The sequence below is a fragment of the Myotis daubentonii genome, chromosome 5 (genome assembly GCF_963259705.1).
Source record: "Myotis daubentonii chromosome 5, mMyoDau2.1, whole genome shotgun sequence".
NCBI lineage: Eukaryota > Metazoa > Chordata > Mammalia > Chiroptera > Vespertilionidae > Myotis > Myotis daubentonii.
Genome location: NC_081844.1, coordinates 93,029,455 through 93,049,638, shown reverse-complemented (window position 1 = coordinate 93,049,638; position 20,184 = coordinate 93,029,455). Strand labels below are relative to the sequence as shown.

At 44.8% G+C, this 20,184-nt stretch overlaps 1 protein-coding gene across 5 annotated transcripts in view; it reads right to left on the bottom strand.

Annotated features, from left to right (window-relative positions):
• The window catches only part of GRIA1 (glutamate ionotropic receptor AMPA type subunit 1), a 278,293-nt gene that overhangs the window by 84,438 nt on the left and 173,671 nt on the right, over positions 1-20,184 (bottom strand). For all 5 annotated transcript variants that reach the window (XR_009453116.1, XM_059698981.1, XM_059698980.1 and 2 more), the window contains exons 8-10: positions 16,992-17,096; positions 6,769-6,879; positions 5,884-6,090 (exon numbers count right to left, since the gene is read on the bottom strand). Coding sequence is in view for 4 of the 5 variants with exons in the window: in XM_059698981.1 (XP_059554964.1) it covers positions 5,884-6,090; positions 6,769-6,879; positions 16,992-17,096 (423 nt within the window). In the remaining variant the exon portion in view is untranslated. The remainder of the gene's footprint in view (positions 1-5,883; positions 6,091-6,768; positions 6,880-16,991; positions 17,097-20,184) is intronic.

Below are 20,184 nucleotides of genomic sequence, written 5' to 3'. Positions count from 1 at the left end.
GGCTCCCTGGTATCATGTGCCAATATATTCTCCTGTTTGTCCCCAAGAACATGAACCAGTTTTTCTGTTTGCCTAGTCTAGTTTGAGTTGTGTTTCTTTTACCTGCAACAAGATAGTCCTGGCTAACAAGGTGGTGAAGACAAGTTTAATTCAATAAACATTAATTTGAAAGCCCTAGGCTGTAAGCTATAAGCAGGCTATGGTCCCTGCATTCAAGGAATTATAAACTAGTGGGAGAGACTCACACACACAGACACACATACCTTTCAGTCTACAAAGTAGGCTGGGTATGTGCTATCCAAGAATTACAAAATGCTGCAGGAGACCAGGGAGGGGTTAATTCTGGCTGGGGAGATCAGGGGCTTTATTGCCAAGGAGGTGACATATAAATTTGGCACTGAAGACATGACATATAAATTTGGCACTGAAGGAGGAATAGAATTTTGACAGAGTATGATTCTGGCGCAGAACACATTTGAGGAGGAGGGAATTATGTGAGTAAAGGCCTGGCAAAGAGAAGGAAAAGTCTCACCGCTACTTTATTTTTTCCAGGGAGACTGCTAAGAAATACACAAATAATTCACTTTTTAAAATGTAATTCCAGCATGTAGATAAACATAGAAGGTTGCAAGCAATGCTTCTCCTGAGGCATCTTGAGCATGGAACCACCAGCCTTGCTCTCCTGCCTTTCCTACCTCTCCCTAATAGCAGCAGCCTTGGCACCTGGGCAATAAAATCCACTGCTCTGTTGGCCTGAGATGACGAGACCCTGGAAACCCAAAAGGTTCTGTGGACAGATGCACAGCATTCACTTTTGAAAGTCTGTTTGAGATGTAGGGGTTTCTCTATTGATGCTGTGCAGCAGTCCGGACGTGAAGCCGGTGACAGGTGCCGAGAGATGAGGGCCTCCCTCAGCCGCTGGCTGGTGTGGTGTAGAGATTTCCTCTGGTTACTCTCATTGGCTTGGACTAGTGAGAAGACGCGTTAAGTGAAATAAAAAGCCTGGCTTCAGAATGACTTAGGTCCTCACTTATAGAAAGAAACTTCCCGTAAAGCACTGTGGAGTCAGGCATGAATTTTATAGTAATTCTGGTTTCTTATTCTAAACACCCACTATTAATTTTTACAAACACATCTAAGCCTGTACAAGGGAGAAGATATCTATTCTTTTCTCTATAACCTGTGATAAACGGAAAAGGGATGGGAGAGAAAAGTAATGGAAATGAAAGACTGAGCACAAGTTACCCAAAAGGGAGGTGGAAGATGACGAGCTTTGAAAGTGGTAACAGGAACTGAATGGATTTGTTGGATGCCCCCTGGTGTGAGTTAATAGAATGGACTGTGGACTGGAATGATCTGGAATCACATCATCTTAGTTCACTGATCATTTCCAAGATTTGTTTGATGGAACATTATTTCTGGGAAGATGCTAATAAGTATAAAATGAAAATAATGAAAATAAGTATAAAATGAAAATTTTGGGGAAGCACAAATTTAAACACATTACTTTGGAGCAGGTCTTCCTGAATATTAAAAAAAATTACTATGCACCTAGAATTTCCCAGAGGAAGAAGTAGAGTATTTCTAAAATTAATTGCCTGTGGATCCCTGGGCATCAATAGGGATCTATGTGTGTAGGACACACACATAACAGAAGATGCTAAATTCACCGACCTCATTTTACAGATAAGAAACTCAGGTGCAGAGAGGGGGGGTGGTGGTTTGTGTAAAGCAGCAGTACTGTAGTTTCTTTCCCATTGATTGAGAGGTTGGGGAGTTACTGGAGTTGCATTGGACTGGTCAAAGGCAGAGCTGGGCCAGGATATCGACCTGGTGGCTCTGTTCTGCGACTCACTGACACATAGCCTTAAGTAAGACAGTTGTCTTTCAGATACCAACTTCCTCATTGAAAAAAGAGAGACACAACATAATTTTTGTTTTACCTATTTGACAGGGTTGTTTTTTTGTCTGTGTGAGGGTCCAATGAACTCTAATATATAAGGGTACTGGGAAATGTGAGCATTTTGCAGGTGCTTAAAATTATTTACTTAATCTGACATTTTAGGATAGTGGCTCTGAAACTTCAGCATGCCTCAGAACCACCTGGAGGGCTTTTAAAAATACAGGTGGCAGAGTTTCTGGGTTCAGTGGGTCTGGGTGAGACCTGAGAATTTGCATGCTGATGCTGCTGGTCCAGCCCTTGGGCTTTGGGAACCACTGACCTAGGATATCCCAAAACAAAATATGTGGTGTCCAAACAATCCTGGGGGAACAGTAGACAGTTTTGATGCAGTAAATAGAAGTAAAAAGGGAAGAAAAACAGGGATGGAGAACTACTGTGAGCCAGGCACTGCGGAGGTAAATACTCCCCTTTCCAACCCTGTGTTTCAAAGGAGTTCAGTGGCTTACAGGAGTTATGTAGTCAGTAATTTGGCAAAGTCGGAACTCAAAGTCCAGGTGTCTATCTGCAGAGTTCACTCCCTTTCTGCTTCTCTCAAAGGACAGGCAAGAAAGTCGTCTCTGAATCAGGCACAGAGCCATGCCCACGTAAGAAGAGGAAGCTTCGTTTGCCACTGTGGCACCTGAGAATGCAGAGGCTCTGACGGTTCTTACCTCCTTACAGCCCAGAGCTTCGGTGGTGTGATTTCTATTGAGGCAGTATATCTCGGCATGGAGTACAAAGGCCAGGCTGGCTGCATGTTCCAACTTGGCTTTTACTAGTTATATGTCCTTTGCCAAATTACCCAACCTCCCTGGCCCTCCATGTCCTTATCTATAAAACATGGACAATAATCATATCCACCTTCTGGGGTTGTTATGACAAGTACATGAAATAATGTGGGTACATTATTTAGCTTCATGCTGAAATGTTATTACTACATTCTTTGATAAGAACCAGAGAGAGCAAAAGGAAGATGAGACCCTGATTAACTTAGGTATTTAAAAATATACATTTGGAGACTTGCAATTTATCTTTTTCTGACCTCACTGGTTCTTTGTGGCTGGGAGATACTGCCCCGAATTCTTCTATTCTTTTTCAGGGAACAGAACAGAAAAGTCCAATGAAAAGGGAGAGAATGCAATTGGGCCCATCACAGAGTCTTCAGAATACAGTTTGTACTGGGCAGAGGGCAGGCCAAGTAGAGGGGAGGGCTGGGGGAAGGCTGGCAGCTGAGGCACCCAGAGGTAATTCTGCTCTGTACTGATGAGCCAGTGACTCATCACTAATTGCTTGGCTACGCTGGGGTCTTGCCCTCAGGATGATCACACCATTGTTCTGCCCTATCACAGGCCTTTTATTAAGGGAAGATGGGGTGAAGATGAAGATGAATGTTGGTGAAGGTGAAAAGTTCACAGTAGTTGCCATGGGGATGACCTTATAAGGTTGGTGGAGGTTCCCATGGAAACCAGCATCTAGATGCAGCATTAACCATCCAGGTCTCTATCTTTGATCAATAGAGCTTCCCAAATTGAGAGGCCATGGAGAGGGAGGAGAAAGGGTTGAAATACCCCTCAATTCATTAACTATCTCTCCAGGCCATCTCAAAAGCCGCCTTCCTGGTGAAGATTTTCCTTAGTCTATTTCTTTGTTCTTTGAATTCCCTTTGTATGGCTCTCATGACCATTATGACTCCTATTGCCTTGATATGAGACGAGATTTTAAAAGCTCCTAAATGATTTTAAAAGCTTTATCCTGAGCAGAACTCAATATCAACCTGGGACTCAGCATATGCTTCAGCTCAGAGACCCAGTCTACATTCTTCCATTTCTGTGTGTGGCGGCTGGATTCTTCTTACATCGATGTTTGGTGTTCTACTCAAGTACCTTGATGGTCTCCCAGTGCCCACTGAATCAACCCACACTCTTCCTCTTGTCGTTTCTTTCTCACTCTATCCCTGACTACTCCTCACCCAAGCCCTTTACAAAAATCACCAATGTTTTCTCACTCTTCTCTCATACCTTACTTATTTCTATCACCATTTTATTGTTTATACTTTAGAAGTTCCTGGGCTGCTTTTCTCTCTGAATATAGCCTCTTTTCAAGTTCTGTATCCTTCTTGAGAGCCTCTTGCCTGAACTTTGATACTGTACCATCTTTTATTATTCTCTCATTGTCTTTTCTACCCTATAAAATGTTAACATCCTTGGGGGACAGGGATCAGATCTTTTACTTCTCAATGATTCCCTAAATATTTAAAAACAATTCACATTCAGTAGCTTCTTAAAACTGCTTAAATTTGTGGAAGATTTTGTAGAAATTGTTCATGCATTATTTTAAGTATAATTCTATAAAATAAAGAGGTAATATGCAAATTGACTGCCACGCCCTTGCACAAAGATGGCTTCCCCCATATGGACACAAGATGGCCGGCAGGGCAGGGCAGTTGTGAGTGATCAGGCCAGCAGGGGAGAGCAGTTAGGGGTGACCAGGCCAGTAGGGGAGGACAGTTAGGGGTGACCAGGCCTGCAGGGGAGGGCAGTTGGGGGTGACCAGGCCTGCAGGGGAGGCCAGTTAGGGGCAACCAGGCCAGCAGAGGAGGGCAGTTGGGAGCAATTGGGCCAGCAGGGGAGGGCAGTTGGGGAAGATTGGGCCAACAAGGGAGCAGTTAGGCATTGATCAGGTTGGCAGGGGAGTGGTTAGGGGGTGATCAGGCTGGCAGGCAGAAGCAGTTAGGGGCAATCAGACAGGCAGGCAGGCAAGTGGTTGGGAGCCAGCAGTCCTGGATTGTGAGAAGGATGGGCCTAAATGGGCAGTTGGACATCCCCTGAGGGATCTCAGATTGGAGAGGGTACAGGCTGGTCTGAGGGATACCCCTACCCCCACCCATGCACAAATTTCATGCACTGGGCCTCTAGTGCTATATAATAAAAGGCTAATATGCAAATCGACCGAAATGCAGAATGACTGGTCACTATGACACACACTGACCACCAGGGGGCAGACATTCAATGCAGGAGCTGCCCCTGGTAGTCAGTGCACTCCCACAGGGGGAGCACAACCCAGCCAGAAGCCCTGAGCCAGGCTCAGGCTGATGAGCTTAGTGGTGGTGGCGGGAACCTCTCCCACCTCTGCCGCAGCACTAAGGATGCTTGACTGCTGGCTTAGGCCCACTTAAGCCAGCAGTTTGACATCCTCCGAGGGCTTCCGGACTGCGAGAGGGTGCAGGCTGGGCCGAGCCCTCCCCCCCACCCCCCAAGTGCACGAATTTCGTGCATTGGGCCTCTACTGAAAGATATAAAGATGAAGTAGACCTACCCCACAGATAACCGTTATACAAGTCAGTGTAAGCTATAACAGAAGCAGAAACTAAATTTTACAGGAAAAGGCAAGAATAGTTAAGAAGGAGAGTTTGTATCTGTTATGGGGAGAAAGAAAAGAAACTTTGGAAAAAGTGATATTTGATACAGGCCTTGGAGGAGGGATAGGCTTTTAGAGGTGTGGAATGGGAGAGAACACTCTAGAGAACACAGTAACTCTGATGTGCTTTGGCTGAAATGGAAGGTGTAGGACAAGGGAGTATTGGGGCAAATGATGATAAAGTTGGATCTGGGTTCATCTAACACCAGGGAAGAAAGTTATCTTGAGGGAACCATAAGTGACTTTGAGCCATAAATGACTTTATATTGAAGGAGCCACAAATAAAGTGACAATACATCCTGGTCACAAGATTGAACTGAGTTTGGCTGAGGGAATTTTGACCAGAAACCTGAACAGAGAATGTCTTAAGACACTGGATTTTGGCACCTGACCTTTTAATCAGCAGCAATGCAAAATTATGGAGTCTAATAGTCATCTGTGGGCATGACCAGCCACCCACCAAATTATTTCCTTTCAAACCTTTTGCCTCTGCTCTGAAATTTCCCTCCCTGTGGGGAACTTACTCCGTAGACAAGCTCTCCCACCATGCCATTCCAAGCCTTTGTGTCAGGGTCACGGGCTCCGTATTTTCCATCACTGACGATCTCAAGACGGTAGGAGTAGCCCACATGCTTGGCAATCTCTGCTGCCAGCTCCACACAGTAGCCCTCATAGCGGTCATTGCCCTCGAACTGGTTGGCGTTCTTCTTGAGCATCACATAAGGATCTTCCTGGTGGAGAAATGGGGAGACAGAGAATGTGGGTTATGCAATCACTGATGGTTAGGGAAGACTTCCGAGTGGCAGAGGAGGATGTCACCAACATAGGTTAACTTTGGGTAAGTCTCTCTAGCCCCTAAATCTACTCCTTGCATTTCTTCTCCCCCATCACAAAACTTCTTGAGTTGAGGAAACAAATGGTTAAAATAAGAATGTTTCACCATTGAGATGTGGTGCACAGCTTTTCAAATTATGTTCCAAAAGTTCTTGTATTTTTTGGAGGTACCTCTTGGGGCACTGTGTTTGGGATGTGGACTCTAACTAGACTCAAGATCAATCATTGAAAATCATTTCAGCTTCACTTATATCTCCTGTAGGAGCTGGACCTTGGAAGACTTTCTTTGAAAACGGATTTAACTGGGGGAGGGTGGAATCTGAGTATGTTTTATTTATGGGGAAACTATGACTCAAAGGAGGCTAAGTGACTTATCCATGGGCACAAAGTGAAATCATGGCAGAGCCGGAGTGAAAAAAGTATCTGACTTCCAGGAATTTTTTTTTTTACTCGCTCTTTCTACCTATGGCACAATTTTGGCAAGAATGACCAGTTTGCACTCCTAGGGAAATCCTTTGTACAGGTTTGGCTTGCATTCCAGATAGGACAGCCTTGATAAAGGAGTGAGTACTCACTAGGATTGTAGTGACGATGTACGTTCTATTCTGGACACTTGAATTATCTCCCCCGGCTTGAGCATCAGTGGCTGCAGGGACAAACTTGTCATCTTCATTCCAGTAACCAATCTGTTAATGAGAGCAGGTGGTGATGTAAGTTGAGCCAGGATCCTTAGAACTGGCATACTCTGAACCACCAGCTGATACCAGACAGGAAAGCAAGAAGCTCAGTGTCACACCATGCAACACTGAACACACCAGACTCTAAAGTATCCTATCTAATAAAAGAGAAACATGGTAATTAGCGTACGACCGCTACCCTTCCCATTGGCTAATCAGGGCGATATGCAAATTAACTGCCAGCCAAGATGGCAGCCGGCAGCCAGGCAGCTTGAAACTAACATGAGGCTTGCTTGCTTCAGTGACGGAGGAAAGCAACATTCCCCGCCTGCCTTGCTGGCCTCTGAGCCTGCAGTTTGAAACATTGTAACAAATATAGAAGCTAAACATAACCCCAGAAATCAGCTTTCAGCAGCTGGAATCTCAGAGCTGGAGTTATACATTGTTTCGATTATAGAACCCAAACAAACCAGATACCTTCTTTCAGCAGCAGAGGCCTCAGAGCTGGAGCCAGAGCTCAAGATGGCCCAGAATAAAAAAGAAAAGAAAAAAAGGAGCAGTTGGGAGCTTCAGCCCTCAGCCCCTCACCCAGACTGGCCAGGCACCCCAGTGGGGACCCCCACCCTGAAGGGTGTGTGACCAGCTGTAAACAGCCATCATCCCCTCACCCAGGCTGGCCAGGCACCCCAGTGGGGACCCCCACCCTGAAGGGTGTGTGACCAGCTGTAAACAGCCATCATCCCCTCACCCAGGCTGGCAAGGCACCCCAGTGGGGACCCCCACCCTGATCCAGGACACCCTTCAGGGCAAACCAGCTAGCCCCACCCATGCACCAGGCCTCTATCCTATATAGTAAAAGGGTAATATGCCTCCCAGCACCTGGATCAGTGGAGCCGCGAGGCCTCCCAGCACCGGGATCAGCATGACAGGGGGCAGCACCCAAACCCCCTGATCGCCCTGCGGCTCTGTGTGTGACAGGGGGCGGGGCCACAACCTACCTATCCGCCCTGCTCTGTTTGTGACAGGGGAAGGTACCCCAACCTCCGGATCAGCCCTGCTCGGTGCCTGATACAGGGGAGCTCCCCAACCCCCTGATCGGCCCTGCTCTGTGTGTGACAGTGTGCGGCGCCCCAACCCCCCCATCACGGGCCCTGCTCTGTGTGTGACAGGGTGTAGCTCCCCAACCCCCTGATGGGCCCTGCTCTGTGCGAGACAGGGGGGAGCTCCCGAACCCCCCTGATGGGCCCTGCTCTGTGAATGACAGGGGGCAGCGCCCCAACCACCAGATTGGCCCTGTTCTGTGCATGACAGGGGGTGGCGCTGCAACCTCCCCATCGACCCTGCCTTGAGTGTGACAGGGTGCAGCGCCCCAACCCCCTGATCGACCCTGCTCTGCGTGTGACAGGGTGCTGCGCCCCAACCCCCCCCCCCCACGGGCCCTGCTCTGTGTTTGACAGGGTAGAGCCATAACCTCCCCATCGGCTCTGCCCTGAGAGTGACAGTTGCGGCGCCCCAACCCCCTGATAGGCCCTGCTCTGTGAGTGATAGAGGACGGTGCCCCAACCCCCTGATCCGCCCTGCTCTGTGTGTGACAGGGGGCAGTGCCCCAACTCCCCTATTGGCCCTACTCTGTGTGTGACAGGGGGGAGCTCCCCAAGTCTCCTATTGGCCCTACCCTGTGAGTGCAGCGGGGAGCTCCCCAACCCCCTTATGGGCCCTGTTCTGTGCGTGACAGGGAGTGGCGCCGCAACCTCCCCATCAACCCTGCCTTGAGTGCGACAGGGGGCGGTGCCCCAACCCCCCAATTGGCCCTACCCCGAACGTGACTGAGGGTGGCATTGCAACCTCCCAATCCTCCCTGCTCTGTGCATGACAGGGGGCGGTGCCCCAATTCCCCAATCGGCCCTGCTCTGACCCTGACCAGGGGCTGGACCTAGGGATTAGGCCTGCCCTCTGCCACCCGGGAGCAGGCCTAAACCAGCAGGGCATAATCTCCCATGGGGTCCCAGACTGCGAGAGGGCACAGGCCAGGCTGAGGGAGCCCCCCCCCTTCCCCCCGAGTGCACAAATTTTTGTGCTCCGGGCCTCTAGTCCTATGTAATAAAGAACTAATATGCTAATTAGACTGGACAGCAGAACGACCTTCCGGAACACCCAGTGGGCAGGAGATGGGGCCGCAGGGCTGCAGGACCATGGGGCAACCAGGGCTGCAAGGGCCAAGGCAGCCAGGGTTGTGAAGGCCTACTCTTGCACAAATTTCGTGCATCAGGCCTCTAGTTGGTGGATAAAAGTAAGAGTCTAGATCAGTGGTTGACAAACTACGGCTCGGCAAGCCGCGGCTTGTGAACCACATGTGGCTCTTTGGCCCCTTGAGTGTGGCTCTTCCACAAAACACTGGACCTTCCACAAAATACCGACTTCTGCGCATGGGCCACGAAGTTTCAATTGCACTGTATGGGTGTGCCCGCACGTGGTATTTTGTGGAAGAGCCACACTCAAGGGGCCAAAGAGCTGAGTGTGGCTCGCGAGCCATGGTTTGCCGACTATGGGTCTAGATGCTGTTCAGCTTCTTCCAGCCTTACCTCCATGAACATCCTCACCATGATGGGCTAAGACTGGAAACTGCACTCTTCGAGGGGTGAGAGTTTAAGTGTTTGCACAGCTAAACTGTTTTATATAGTGCAAGCCAGGGCTTAATTCCCTGTAGTTGCTCACAAGGCCAAACCCCTTTGTCCCCTATGCCTATTAACCCTTCTCTACCTGAGCCCATTCTGAATTGTAGTGGAATCATATGATTAAGCATTGCATTCCTTTTACTTTCTTTTTAGGTTAACTCTATTTTTCCATATAGATCCAACCTCTTAGGTGATGGCTATTTTATCCTTTATTTATCTTATTACGAATTATACACTATTATAATACTGAGCATATAGCAGTGCCTAAAAATATCAGCTAACATTATTTTTAAAAAATCAGCAAGTTATTTATACTGACTCATTTTCCAAGGTGTTTGACAAAATGTTTATTAGGTCCCTACTGTGTGCAAGGCTCTGAGATTGTATTGTAGCGCTGAGGGAAATACAAAGAAATCTATGAAATGGTTCTTATTCTGACAGTTCCTTCAGTCTACTTTGGAAGACTTGACACACACATACTTGTGGCTCCAGAAGTAACAAGTGAGTGATTCAGATAGCTAGGGCCTAAGGAGCTCAGAGAAGCAGAAACCTGGTGTGAGAACCTATGCTGGGAAAAAGGCAGTAGGAGGAGGTAAGCCTCAAGGTCATGAGGAATGAATGGCTACAGTGTAGACTTTATTCTGAAGGCAACAAGGAATCATGGAAGGCTTGAGAAGACTGAAATGGCATGGTTAATACACATACACACACATACCATCTCTGTTTCTATCTCTGTCTACATATGTCTTTAGACAGTTGTATTTTGTTTTGTGGTCATTCTGCTGGCTATACTTCAGTTCTCCACATCTCAGAGGCATGTGCCAGTGGTCAACTCAAATGTCACCTTCACCCTGTTGTCATTCCCAGTCCCCTCAGTTGTAAATGATCAATTCTCCCTGCAACATCACTGTCATTAACAATAATAATAATTGCCAACATTGATTATATTATTGCTACAGCAGAAGCTGGGAAGTGACTGAGCTTGGTCTGGAACCATGACAATCTGTTCCCAGAGGCAGCTTTTCAGGACTATGCTGTTCTTGCTAAAAGAGGACTTGGTTCTGCGCTGGAAATTATTAGTTAACTTTTGTCAAATGCTTATTATTTTCAGGCACTCTTCTAAGTGCTTTTAATGTTTTAACTCCTTTCATCCTCACAAAAACCTTTGAAGTGGGTAATTGTCATTCTCATTTTAAATGTGAAAAAACTGAGATGTAGAGAAGTAACTTTTCCAAGACCACAGGAGAGTTGTGGAGCTAGTATCTGAGCCAGGAAGGCTAAGAGTAGGGCCAGGCCCTACCCTGCGCCAATAAGCTTCCAGGCAACACCTGAGTGCCTGATGTAGGTTCCTATTGGCTCTGTGGTCTAGCTGATTGCAGGTCAGTCCCCATTTCTCTACGATGATGCGGGCTCCTTGTGGACAAGGCTGGAGGTCTAGTCATTCTAAAAGCCCCTTCTTAGACTGCATATTCTTTCCCAGAGAAGCAGCACAAGAAATGTTTATTGAATGAATGAGTGTATCCAACATGGAGACTGTTGACCAGACAGGTACTGAGACACTTCAGAGGCCTGAAGAAGGAGCCCGTCTCTCAGGGCACTAGGTCAATACTGACCCTCAGTGTAGGATGAGGGTGATGTTACCTGTGTAGGGCACTTTTACTCATCATGGAAGGAGACATTGCTCTCTAGGGACACAAGAATCAGAAACTTATATTTCCAGAATATTGAGCTGGAAGAGATGCCTGAGCAATCAGTTCTTTCAACCCCTTCTTTTAACAGAGAGGAAAACAGAGGCTCAAGACCACGGTGCAGTTTTGCCTCCCTCCCTTTGCTTGGCTGGTTGTCGATGGAACCCTAGGGCATCTGTGGACCCTCTCACCATTTTCATGGGAGGAGTGTGGCAGTCCAGGATGAGGAGGAAGCTCAGCAACTAATTTCTCTAAAATCTACAGTGTATTAATTGGTGTTATTTTATAAAGTGGGAGCTTGATGGTTAAGAGATTGATCTTTGGTATCAGACAAATCTGGTTTAAAAGGCAGACTTCCCTAATTGCTATCTGTATGACATTGGGCTAGTTGCTTGACCTCAGTGGGCCTCCTTTCCTGCTTTGTAGAATGGATACAGTAATACCTGTCTCATGGGGCTGCTGTGAGGACTCAGTGCGTGTACAACAATGAGCATAGTGTGTCGTTCGTATTGTTGTCAGGAGACTAAAAAGTAATAGTCTATTCAGTAGGGTAATGCCTGATTGAAGGCTAACAGGCTTCTATATTGCAAGACATTTCGCTTTCAATTTGCTATTGAACATTATCAATCACCACAAGGCGTATATATTGTGGAGCATTTTTCAAACATATTTGACAATGTAACCCTCTTTATATGCAAAATGTCCAAGGATAAGTGGTCCCCAAACCACATAACACTGCTCTAAAATATCAAGTTATTTTAATAAAAGACAGGAGAAAACAAAACAAGTTAAATCTGCACAGATCAGATTTACATGGCTTGGAAAGAGACTTTAATTTTTAAGGATAGTAGTCCTTACCTAGCGGGTATTATGCTAAGTGAAACAAGTCAGTCAGAAAAAGACAAATACCGTATGATTTCACTTATATGTGGAATCTAAAGAACAATATAAATGAACAACAAAACAGAAACAGACTCATAGATACAGAGAGCAGAGTGAAGATTGCCAGAGGGGAGAGGGTGAGGTGACTGAGTGAAAAAGGTGAAGGGATTAAAAAGTACAGATTGGTAGTTATGAAATAGTCACAGGGATATAAAATATAGCATAGGAAATACAGTCAATAATTTGGTGATAACTGTGTATGGTGCCAGGTGAGTACTAGAAATATTAGGGGGGACACTTTGTAATGTATATGATATTTAACCACTATGCTGTGAACCTGAAACTAATAAAAATAATATTGAATGTAAACTATAATGTAAACTATAAATAAATAGTTTTAATTTTAAAAAAAGGACAGTGGTCTTTTAAAGCTGGTATCACAGCACTAGTGTTAAATTGGAATCTATAAAAAATTATTGTATAGCTTGGCCTATATACAGATCCTTTGATATCAAAAGCTAGAGGAATAGTTAAATGTTATGAGCAAGCTTATTTTATTCCTAACCTTCTTATAGGGAAATAAAACAATATCACCAGTCAGAAGAGCAGTGTGCTGCCAAGACCCAGCTTGTACTTCATGTAATCTAGCAGGGTGAGAAATCTGGTTCCACAGTTTGATTAAAAAAAAAAAAAAGCTGGCAAAGATTTTTGAAGAGACATTGCACTTTGGAGATGAGAGAGCAAATTTCCCTTTCTTAGAGAAATGGGTTAGGTTATTATATAGCTCTTTGATTCTCTACTGAGGATATGCAGGAACTTTGATTCTCTCTGAATATAAATCAGAGCCAGTAGTTTGGTAAAGATTGGGGCCCACTGTTCAGGAGAGGATTTAAATAATTCTGACAGTGAGAGGTCTTCTCCTGGGGCCAGTTATCATTTTTGATCTTCTGTTTTCCATCTACCTCTAAAGATTCTTTGAATGTAGGAAATGAGTCTAGTAGATCAGATTTTTTTTAAGTGAATGAAGTCTAAAAAAGGAGATAATCATAGAACAATTAAATTCAATTGATCTACCTTGCACAGTCATTAAATCAAATTTACACATTTGTATCTCTTGGCTGCCTTTGAAGCCACAGCCCCCGAAGCCCAAAATAAGTCCATTGTAATACATTTTTAAAAAGTAAGTGGCCTATTGTGGCAAAGACAACTAAGTGACCACCAAGATTCTTGTTCGCTTAACATGGCATAGAAGTGTTGGTGTAAGTGGCTACCTAGTCAGCAATTTCATTTCCCAGCCTGCCTTGTGTTGAGGTGGGTCAGGTGATTGGGTTCTAACCAATGGAATACATCAGAAGTGATGCACAGCTCTCCTAGCCTGACTCCACCAAAACTGCAGCACAGTTTCCCCTTTCTCTCTTTCCTGTCTGCTGGCTGGATGTTGATATCCAGAAAAACCCAAGCAGACAGTGGAGCCTCCCTAAGCCTGAGTCTTAACCAGAGCCCTCAGCCCAAAAACTGGTCACCAGGTGAACAAGAATTAAGCTTTTACTGCATCCAACTCCTGAGATTTCAGAGTATATCTTTTACTACACCTAGGGTTATTTTAACTACACACTTAAAGAACTTAAGCTTAATGCATTTACGTGTGACCTTGAGTCCTGCTTGAGGAGTTCTTTCATTGAATTTCCCAGCATTTTTGTTTCTCCTTATTTTCTGGCAGATCTATGAAAATATGGGCCAGTGTATTATGCTCCCTGGTTTCCCAGCAACATTCAATAAACTGCCCACTCATCTAATAAACAACCACTTTTTTGCATGTGCTTACTGTGGATGTAGTAAATAACACACTTATGGTCCCTGCTTTTAGACATTTTAGTCCTGCTTTTAGACATGTGGTCCTTTCTTTTGAATGTTTTAGTATTAAGGAGGTGGAAAAGCGGGGAGGAAAGAGAATACATATCTAGACCAGGGATCTGCACACTTCATCTATAAAGAGCCAGACAATAAATACTGTAAGCTTGGTGGGTCATCCCATCTCTGCTGCACCTCCTCATCTCTGCTGGTGTGATGCAGAAGCAGCCAGCGACAAAATATAAACAAATGAGTGTGGCTGTGTTCCAAAAAGACTTTATTTATGGACATTAATATTTTAATTTCATATAATTTTCACATCATGAAGTAGTCCTCTTTTGATTTAGCTCAACCATTTAAAAATGTAAAACCATTAGCTCACAGACTATACAAAAACAGGCAGTAGGCTGGATTTGGCCTACAGGCTGAAGTTTGCCAACCCTGATCTAGATCAATGAACCAATAAGAACACATCAGAAGAAATAAATACGCTGAAGAAATAAAATGGAATAGTTACTGTGCTGGGTGGGTGGGGGCTCCTTTAAATAGCACGGTCAGGGATGGGCTCTGCAACATGACTTCACTTGAGCTGAGATCTGAAGGACCAGGAGAGACATAGCACATGGAAGTGCAATGATAGGGAATGCCAGGTACAGAAACAGAAAGATGCCATTAGAGCTGTGGAGCACTGAGCTAGAGAAAAAGGATCAAGAGCTGATGTTCACAGGGAAGAAGCATCTAGGGTTCTGAAGGCCATGGTAAGGCATTATATTATATTTTATCGGCAATAGAAAGCTACTGAAAAGTTTGAAACAGGGGAGCAATATAACCTGATACATATTTGAAAATTATTATCCCAGCTCTTGTGGTGAAAAAAAGTAGGATCCTCTTGTAGAGAGGCAGGAACATAGACAGCAGGACTGGTGGCTGGAAAGGAGGCTCTGAATGGGTCCAGGCAGGTGTGGAGGTGGCATAGGCTCTGGGGTCAGCAGCGGTAATGGAGAAAAGTACTAGGATTGAAGTTCTGTCTTAGAGTGATAACAGGATGTGGTATGTCTAATGTTGGGTAGTGAGGATTTAAAGCAAAACATCCAAAGGATAGATGAAATGGAGGGTTGCAAATTCTTTGGAACATTAAATCACTCCTGACATCAGCAGGGCTTCATGTCACTTTAGTCTTCTTTCATTTCCAATTATACACAGGATCAGAACTAGGAATAATAAACTTGGGGCAGAGCAGAAATACTCAAATCAAGTTGAAATGAGTAGTAGATATTTGTAATAAGGTCCCAAACTAGCTCCAGGACCAAGGGTGATGGGCAAGGATAGTGAAATCAACGATGCTGGCCCCTTGATGAAAAGCCTTGGAGAATTTTCTCTACACTTCTCCCTTGGCAGTCATTTATCAGAATTTGTCATCTCGCCTGAATTTACAAGGTATTTTGTTGGGATAGAGATCCCTACACATTAGTACCCCACAGTGAAATGGAATCTCTGAATGGGATTTCCTGAGGATTAGCTTGAGGAGAGCCAGTGCCAATTCTAGCATTTAAAGCTCCTAAGCTTTAGAGCACACACATTTCAGTGGGATGTCAAATTGGACCCAGAACCTAGAAAGCATGTTGGCACGTCATTGGGCAGGATACACCTGAATATCAGGACTGTTTCCATGGCCCCAAATCAAGCAGTAGCGCTTCTTTATTACCTCCATCAGGTATGGTCGTGTCATGTTCACCGAAGCCAGCCCAACTAGGTCACCCTTAAACCTCAGAAATTACTTTGCTAGGAGGCTGATTGAGGAAAAGTCCTAAAGCCACACATGTGGGGAAATTGATTTTCTGAAATTCAGATCCCCTGTAAACAAAGGATGCTTAAGCTCACATTCTAAGGAAGGATTTAGTCATTGGGAAGTAAGTTGAAAAACAGGCTCAGGGTCAGAAAAATAAAGTGCAGCCATTTGCTTGTGGATTTTAAGGTTACTCTGTTTTTTCTGTTTGCTGATTTATCCATTTTATGGGCTTACACAGCTTGACTCATGCAAATTCAAGACTGACCAAAAAAATAAAAATAAAAAAATCCCTGTGGCTTAAAGAATGGAGTTGAAACAAACAGACAGACAGACAGACAACATGGGTTGAATGTCCATTACACTTCAGGTGCTACTTTGGAGACTCCCTCACTACAGACACTGGAGGTAGCAGGCATTGTTTCATTTTAAACCGACAGTAACCCTGTGAGGTAAGGACATTATCTCCCTTTTGGAGATGATGTCACTGAGGTCCAGGGAGGCTAAATAACTTGTTTAAGGTCACATGGCTGGTAAAGAGTAAAGCAGAGATTTAAATCCTGGCCTGGGCACAGGGATGTGTATGAAAGTGAGAAGGAACATGGTGTATTCAAGGAAGTGAAAATTGATCAGCATGATGAGTAGAGGAAGGGAGTGTCAAGGGTCAAGGTCAGAGACATTGGTGGAGTGCAGAGCACATAGGATCTAACACAATTCTGAATGCTTTTTTCAAGGATTTAAATGTTATTCTAGAGATTTGAATATCCACATATGTTATATATTACATATATACACACACACGCACATATTTTTTCATTCCTACTTCTGTATGGAACATGGAGTAAATGTGACCAAGTGTGGATTAGAACAGGATGGTTAACTACATCAGTAACACCATTGTTAAGATCTTACTTCAGACTCCCTCAGGAATAGCAGTCACATTTTGTACATATATATTACTTTATATTTTTAAGGTGCTTGATCATCTCTTGGATCTTCACAAGAACCCCAAGACAAGGCCTAGATTTGTTTCTCCATTTTACAGATAAGAGAATCTGTTCTCAGAGAGAGGAACCGACCTGCCCAGAGTTCCAGCTCGTTCGTGGCATAGCTGAGTCTAGAATTCTCATTTCCTGAGTCTCTCCAAAAGGTGGGCTCACAAAGCCCTCAGCTCTGGCCCAAGCCTCTGAGGCTCAGCCCTCTCTCCTCCCTATGGAAAGGAAGCAAAGGGACTTTTACCTTCCGGATGCCATCATGCTTCATTTCAATCACATGGAGGGTATAGTTGGTTCGGCGTCCTTTCTCATTGAACTGCACGTTTCCTGTCAGGCCTTCAAACCGCACCTGGAAAACAAAGTCAAGTGGCAGCCAATGAACTCAACAAAGTGTTCTTCAACTCTGTTGGCTTTTTTTGCTGAAGTTAAAATTCAGAACCCCAGAATGTTACACAGGATGGGGTCCTGGAGTAGCATCAATACTAAAGAACTCTCTATTCCCTTGCCCATAGCAGGTATCACTACTAGAGCACAGTTCTCTTTCCTACTAAACTGAGATTCATTCTGAAAACATTTTTATTTTCTATCACTGTAGGCTAACAATAGCAATGAATCAAAGTCCATCCCTAACAAGACATCTCTGAGCCATCTCCCATCAAACACCCCCACCAAGAGCACCACTCCTCCTCAGACACATACCCTTCAGATAAAGAAACTGAAGGAGGCCTGCTAAGGAAAGGGGCTGGTGTGCCATCCTTGGAAAGTCAGGAGAAGACCTAGACTAGAAGCCAGCCTTATGGTGCTTTGGGCTGTGCTTGGATATAGTTTCTGAATTCTTTGTGAGGCCAGGGAATAAAATACTTGGGCATCTAAAGACCTGGAATTGGGAGACCTAAAGTTTCCCCCAGCTTTCCTCTGAACAGCTGAGTGACCTTGGGCAACTAACCATTCTAAGCCTCCAGTTTCTAAAATTCCTGTCCCAGGTACCTTAAATGACATAGCAAATGAAAGTGTTATGAAAAGTTAAAAGCACCTGAGATAAGTCTTTATGTTAAGAGAGCAGACCAGGCTTTTAGAAGGTCTCAGTTGGTTAAAACAGAATTTGTACTGGAACCCCAAAGAATGCTGCATGGGATTTCTTCTCCACAAAGGAGTCAGATTAAACCTTCATGGCCTCTTAAGCTCAGATTGAAGGTCCAGTGGTCAACAGGGGCATCCAAGGCATTTTGGGCCAAGTCTGCTGCTCTGGATGTAACCAATAAATCTCACCCAAGTACACCCTCAGACTTAGGATGAGTCTAACTGCATATCATTGGCTCAGGTACCAGAAACTACATTCTCTAATGGTGACCAGCTGTGTGTCCTTAGATCAGTCTGGCCTAAGGCCACAGAGGCGAGTCTCTAGTTGTTACCAATATAAAGTTGGCCTTGTACCCCAGCACTGTTTATTCCCCCCTTCTTCAAAGAGCTTAAAAGGAAGACTTGCGGTGTTTTATCTTTTTTTCTGACAGTGACCAACTCCTCTGGCATCAGAAGGTATAAGAATAGTTGTGTGTGTGTGTGTGTGTGTGTGTGTGTGTGTGTGTGTGTGTGTGAGAGAGAGAGAGAGAGAGAGAGAGAGAGAGAGAGAAGAGAGAGAGAGAATGTGTATGTGCCCTGAGGCTGAGGATGCCCCTCTCATCACCTTGTGGTGTGAATTCACAGTGAGAGGCTGTGACAGGCCCACAGTGCTGAGCAAATTACACAGCAAGCACTTCACACTCCCAGGTGAAATCTGGAGAAATCTCACTCTGGAAAGTCTATTCTGGCTTTGCTTTTCAGAAAGAAAACAAAGCACAGACCCTGCTACAAAGAATAAGAAAAAGGAAGCAATTCCAATCTGTCAGCAACTTTGCCTTCTTCTCACCTTGGCCATCTCCTGCCCATTTTAAGCTTTTCCATTCATTCAGGTTCAAGGGTTGCTAAGTACCAGCTTAAGTGACTCATTTGAAAAAACAGATGGGGATAGATGTGCTGATGACTGGATTTTAGACTGGTTTTCCCAAACAGCAGTGTCATTAATGATCCAAATGGGCACCTACATTTTGGCCCGGTCTCAAGTCTCATACCAATTATCCATGGCAGATTGCATGATGTCTCTATGACTGTTTCCCCATTTGTTTAATTGGACCAGTTAGAGTTCAATGTATTTTAAGGTTATTTTAAGGATTAAATGAGATTTTATGATCAATCCTTGGTCTGCTCTAACCATCCATAGCTCCAAGAGCCCAGCTGTTAGTTAGCTCATCATCCACACCTTTATAGCTATTCTTTCTCAGGAGTTTGCCTTCCCTTTGAAATTGGGTCTTGAGTCCAAAAGGCAGGGACTGTTTTACACTCCTATTGCCCACTTAATCCCAGACCTCAACTAATAAAATGCTGGGCATACCTTTATGTTGATATTCTTGATTGTTGGCCAATAGATTGTGAACACACAAAGAGTGAGAGGAAGAACAGATATTCTTCAGTTAAGGTCCTGGGATGGGCTTCCAGGAGTGACAATGCCCTCTCCCCCACCTCCTGGTCATGCAATTATATATGTATATGCATGTGTACATTTTTATGGGCAAAAGAGTACAAAGCTCTTTTTTTCTTCTTTTTAAAAAAAATCATATCCTCAGAGGATCTATGTCTCCCAGATGCTAAGCCTGATTTGGGGAGCTGGATCTTCTCTGTCAGCCAGAGCCTACATATGCTCATTCTAATGCCTACTCCTTCCTGGAGCACTGAGGGCTCATTAATATTCAGAACGGCTCCCTGGATGTCAGACAGGGGGCAGACAGGCGGCTGATGATCTCCACTCTGCTGCTAGGGAAATTATAGCAGGATGAGGGGTAGGGATGTACAGATATTGCCCAAGACCATGTGCTGTTTGTTGCTGGCTGGGCCACAGCTCTTGCGTCTCCCCTGGGCTTCAGGGCAGAGCAGTATGTGTGCAGAGTGAGGTAGCAAGTCTACGTGGATTGGAGTTTCAGTGTTGCCACTAACTAGCTGTATAATTTTGGGAAGACATTTTTAGCATTTCTGAAGCTCAGCTTCTCCATTTTTAAAGCACAATTAATAAGAGTAGCTACCTCAGAGTAATATATTTAGGATTCAGTGAGGTCAAACATGTAAAGTATGTTCAGAGTCTTGTACCTAATAAGCCCTTAACACATCATAACTGGTATTACCATTATTTTTAGAATTTGACTCCCTAGTATTCTAGTCCTCCAGGTAGCTGATGCTGGGCCTTCAGGCCTAAGTCACAGACATTCCAGCTCTAACACAAGAGGAACCACAGGCCCCCGCCTAAAGTGTGACTCAAAGGTCAGTGGTCAGGGCAACAGCCTGAGCCCCTAACCCTGGTGCTAAGGACTGAATGTCACTGGGACTCACCCAGCCCATTGTGGGCACAC